The 4,816-nt window shown below is 43.4% G+C and overlaps 1 protein-coding gene across 1 annotated transcript in view; it reads left to right on the plus strand.

The window, feature by feature from the left end:
- Positions 1–4,816, plus strand: part of LOC111971611 (vascular endothelial growth factor C-like) — a 75,390-nt gene that overhangs the window by 59,887 nt on the left and 10,687 nt on the right. Inside the window, exon 6 of the mRNA XM_070446315.1 lies at positions 4,211–4,323. Coding sequence (XP_070302416.1) covers positions 4,211–4,323 — 113 coding nt within the window. The remainder of the gene's footprint in view (positions 1–4,210; positions 4,324–4,816) is intronic.

The following is a 4,816-nucleotide window of genomic DNA, read 5'->3' on the forward strand; positions in this document are numbered from 1 at the left end:
GCCACTAGGAAGCAACACTGATTGACAATACATTTCACATGCTGTTGTGCAAATGAATAGACAAAAGGTGGAAATTATAGGCAATTAGCAAGACACCCCCAAAAAGGAGTGGTTCTGCAGGTGGTGACCACAGACCACTTCTCAGTTCCTATGCTTCCTGGCTGATGTTGGTCACTTTTGAATGCTGGCGGTGCTTTCACTCTAGTGGTAGCATGAGACCGAGTCTACAACCCACACAAGTGGCTCAGGTAGTGCAGCTCATCCAGGATGGCACATCAATGCGAGCTGTGGCAAGAAGGTTTGCTGTGTCTTCAGCGTAGTGTCCAGAGCATGGAGGCGCTACCAGGAGACAGGCCAGTACATCAGGAGACGTGGAGGAGGCCGTAGGAGGGCAACAACCCAGCAGCAGGACCGCTACCTCCGCCTTTGTGCAAGGAGGAGCACTGCCAGAGCCCTGCAAAATGACCTCCAGCAGCCACAAATGTGCATGTGTCTGCTCAAACGGTCAGAAACAGACTCCATGAGGGTGGTATGAGGGCCCGACGTCCACAGGTGGGGGTTGTGCTTACAGCCCAACACCGTGCAGGACGTTTGGCATTTGCCAGAGAACACCAAGATTGGCAAATTCGCCACTGGCGCCCTGTGCTCTTCACAGATGAAAGCAGGTTCACACGCACATATGTGGAACAGACGTGACAGAGTCTGGAGACGCCGTTGGAGAACGTTCTGCTTGCCTGCAACATCCTCCAGAGACCGGTGTGGCGCTGGGTCAGTCATGGTGTGGGGTGGCATTTCTTTGGGGGGCCCGCACAGCCCTCCATGTGCTCGCCAGAGGTAGCCTTGACTGCCATTAGGTACCGAGATGAGATCCTCAGACCCCTTGTGAGGACCATATGCTGGTGCGGTTTGGCCCTGGGTTCCTCCTAATGCAAGACAATGCTGAGCCTCATGTGGCTGGAGTGTCAGCAGTTCCTGCAAGAGGAGGCATTGATGCTAGGGACTGGCCCGCCCGTTCCCCAGACCTGAATCCAATTGAGCACATCTGGGACATCATGTCTCGCTCCATCCCACCAACGCCACGTGCCACCACAGACTGTGCAGGAGTTGGCGGATGCTTTAGTCCAGGTCTGGAGGAGATTCCCTCAGGAGACCATCCGCCACTCTCATCAGGAGCATGCGCCCAGGCGTGTGTAGGGAGTCATACAGGCACGTGGAGGCCTCACACACTACTGAGCCTCATTTTTGACTTTGTTCTAAGGACATTACAATCAAAGTTGGATCAGCCTGTAGTCGTGGTTTTCCACTTAAATTTTGAGTGTGGCTCCAAATCCAGACCTCCATGGTTTGATTAAATTTGATTTCCATTGATCATTTTGTGTGATTTTGTTTCAGCAACATTCAAGCTAGAGTAGAAGAAAAAGAGTTTAAAAGAATATTTCATTCATTCAGATCTAGGATGTGTTATTTTAGTGTTCCCTTTATTTTTTTGAGCGCAGTGTATATTCTTCTTACTTTTTTCCATTCTGATCCATTATATCTTCCCAAGAGTCCTCTCTCTTTGATGGTTGTTTGTCTTAAACTCAGCCCAAGTGCAGCACCCTCTATCCTTTTAAGGGGACAGAAATTGTTCATGCATCAGAGGGCCCCCCCAATTGGCTTATCACTCTCACTCTCAAGGATCGATGTGCTCGTAACTCCTTAAATAGCCCTATCAGGTCCACGCGCCTTCCACATTTCATCCAATTATCAACCAAAAAACAACATCACGATGTACACAGCTTGTGTGAGTTAATGGAATGTCTTTTGAAGTAGGAATTCCCTCCAGCTTACTGGCCCCAAATTCTCTATCCCTATCCCTATTGTATAGTGCGTTACTTTGACCAGGGCCATATGCTCTGGTCAACAGCACTCGGTCTGTCGGTATTCCTCCTCTTCTAATGCTAATAAACTGCTTTCCCCTTACAGTTATTCTGGGGTAGCCAATAAACCTGCCAAAGAACCACAGCTGAGCAACCGGGCTTGTGCAGATGTATGGCTACGGGATGCAACGCGCCATCAACGCCCTCCAATGCCCCCCATGACACATACGCTCGGCTGTGTTGCTAGTAGCGCCCTGAGTACTTGATGCTGCGACTAACTGCAGCTGTTGCAAACAAGCGATATTACCGCTGTTATTTATAGACTGTGGGAATTAGCTACCCGCACTTATTAGAACCTGTAATTACAGTCTTATTAGGACTTGAACTACAGCTAATTAGACTGAATTAGCCTATCCTTATTAGACTGATAACAAAATTTACCACTTATTATAGACTGAAAATACGCAATCTTATGTCATGCAACTGATAGTGTACCTGGCTAATATTAGACTGAAATTAAATTATTACCGGCTTGATTCGACTGAATTAGCTCCTCCGCTTTATTAAGGTCTGAATTTAACCATAAATTATTGGATTCAAGTGAACACGTTAATTAGTACTGAATTATGCTATCCATTTATAAATAGACTGAATTGAATCTTTCCCCGCCTTATTAGAGTCTGCACATTATGCTCTCTACTGTTTATCTAGACTGACCCCAATGATTACACTTATTAGACTGACTATTATCCCTTATTAGAACTGAATTACTGGCTTATTAGCCAGCTCGAATACTCTGCTTCCCTTAGCACTGAATTAGGCTATCCAAACGCTATACTCTCGTACCTGGAAATTTCCGCTTAGTCGATGAATTACCGCTTATTAGACTGAAATTACTGCTTATTAGACTGAATAGCTTACCACTTATTAGTCTGAATTCACCCGCTTTATTAGGACACTGGGAAATTCTCTACCACAAACCCCGGGGGCTGGGTCAAAAACCTGTTTTGGGGCTTAATTTTTCTCACATGCGAATTACCTGTTAAATCGACTGAATTGGCCTAGCTGCTTTTAGGACTGAATTCACTGCTTATGAGACTGAATGTAGCATTATGACATACTGCTTTATTAGACTGACATTACTGCGTCCTTATTCACGAATTAGCTACTGCTTATTGACGAATTACATTGTATTAGGACTGAATTCACGCACTGCCTTATTAGACTGAATACATTAGTCAGATTTGATTTAGCTACTGCCCCCCTTATAGACTGAATTGCCATTTCAGGACGAATTGCTACTGCTTATTGAGACTGATTTAGCCATTTATCAGACTGAAAAGTACTGCTTTAGACTGACATTATATCAGCTACTGTTATAGACTCACATTACATTTATTCAGACTGATTAGCTACTGCTGTTGACTGAATGACATTATTAGACTTAGATTACGCTATGCTTATTAACTGAGCACTTCCATTTATCAGACTTGACCATTAGCTACTGCTTATCAGACTGATTACCGCTTATTGACTGACATTCAGCTACTGCTATTTAGACTGAATTACTGCCTTATTAAGACTGAATTACTATCTCTTCACTTTAGACTACAATACCGCGATTCAGACCTGAATTAGTCTACTGCGTATTAGACTGACATTAGCCGCTTAATGTTGGTGAATTATGATTTCCTTTGAGTTCAATATTACTTAAGATAGGCTTATGCTGTTCTCCAGCGGTTCCAGACCTCCATGGGTTGATAAATTTGATTTCCATTGATCATTTTTGTGTGATTTTGTTGTCAGCACATTCAACTATGTAAAGAAAAAAGTATTTAATAAGAATATTTCATTCATTCAGATCTAGGATGTGTTATTTTAGTGTTCCCTTTATTTTTTTGAGCAGTGTATATTCTTCTTACTTTTTTTCCATTGCTGTCCATTTATATCTTCCCAAGAGTCCTCTCTCTTTGATGGTTGTTTGTCTAAACTCAGCCAATCAGCATCCCTCTTATCTTTAAGGGGACAGAAATGTTTCATGTCATCAGAGCCAATTGGCTTATTCACTCTCACTCTAAGATCGATGTGCTGATAACCCTTAAAATAGCCCTATCAGTCCAGCCCTGTCACATTTCATCCAACAACCAAAACAACATCAAATGCTACACAGCTTTGTGGTTAATGAATGTCGATGAAGTGAGGAATTCCCTCTCCAGCTACTGGCACCCAAATGGCACCCTATTCCCTATATAGTGCGRTACTTTTGACCAGGGCCCATATGGCTCTGGTCAACAGCCTCGGTCTGTCGGTTTCCTCCTCTTCTAATGCTAATAACTGCTTTCCCCTTACAGATGTCTGGTAGCCAATAAAACCTGCCCAAAGAACRACAGCTGGAGCAACCGCTTGTGCAGATGTATGGCGGTGCAACGCGACACCCCTTCCCTGCCCCAGACACAACGCTCGGGTGAGTAGGCCCTAGTACTGATGCTGATACTGCACCTGTTGCACAACTGAATTACCGCTTATTAGACTGAATTAGCTACCGCTTATTAGACTGAATTACAGCTTATTAGACTGAACTACAGCTAATTAGACTGAATTACCACTTATTAGACTGAATTACCACTTATTAGACTGAATTACCACTTATTAGACTGAATTACCGCTTATTAGACTGAATTACCGCTTATTCGACTGAATTAGCTCCCGCTTATTAGGCTGAATTACCATTTATTGGATTCAATTAACACGTATTAGACTGAATTAGCTACCGTTTATTAGACTGAATTGCCGCTTATTAGACTGAATTAGCTACTGTTTATTAGACTGAATTACCAACTGTTTATTAGACTGAATTACCACTTATTAGACTGAATTACCGCTTATTAGACTGAATCTGTGTGGGTTATTAGACTGAATTAGCTTACTGTTTAATTAGATGGAAATTACTGTTATTC

Source organism: Salvelinus sp. IW2-2015, linkage group LG13 (assembly GCF_002910315.2).
Source record: "Salvelinus sp. IW2-2015 linkage group LG13, ASM291031v2, whole genome shotgun sequence".
Classification (NCBI taxonomy): domain Eukaryota; kingdom Metazoa; phylum Chordata; class Actinopteri; order Salmoniformes; family Salmonidae; genus Salvelinus; species Salvelinus sp. IW2-2015.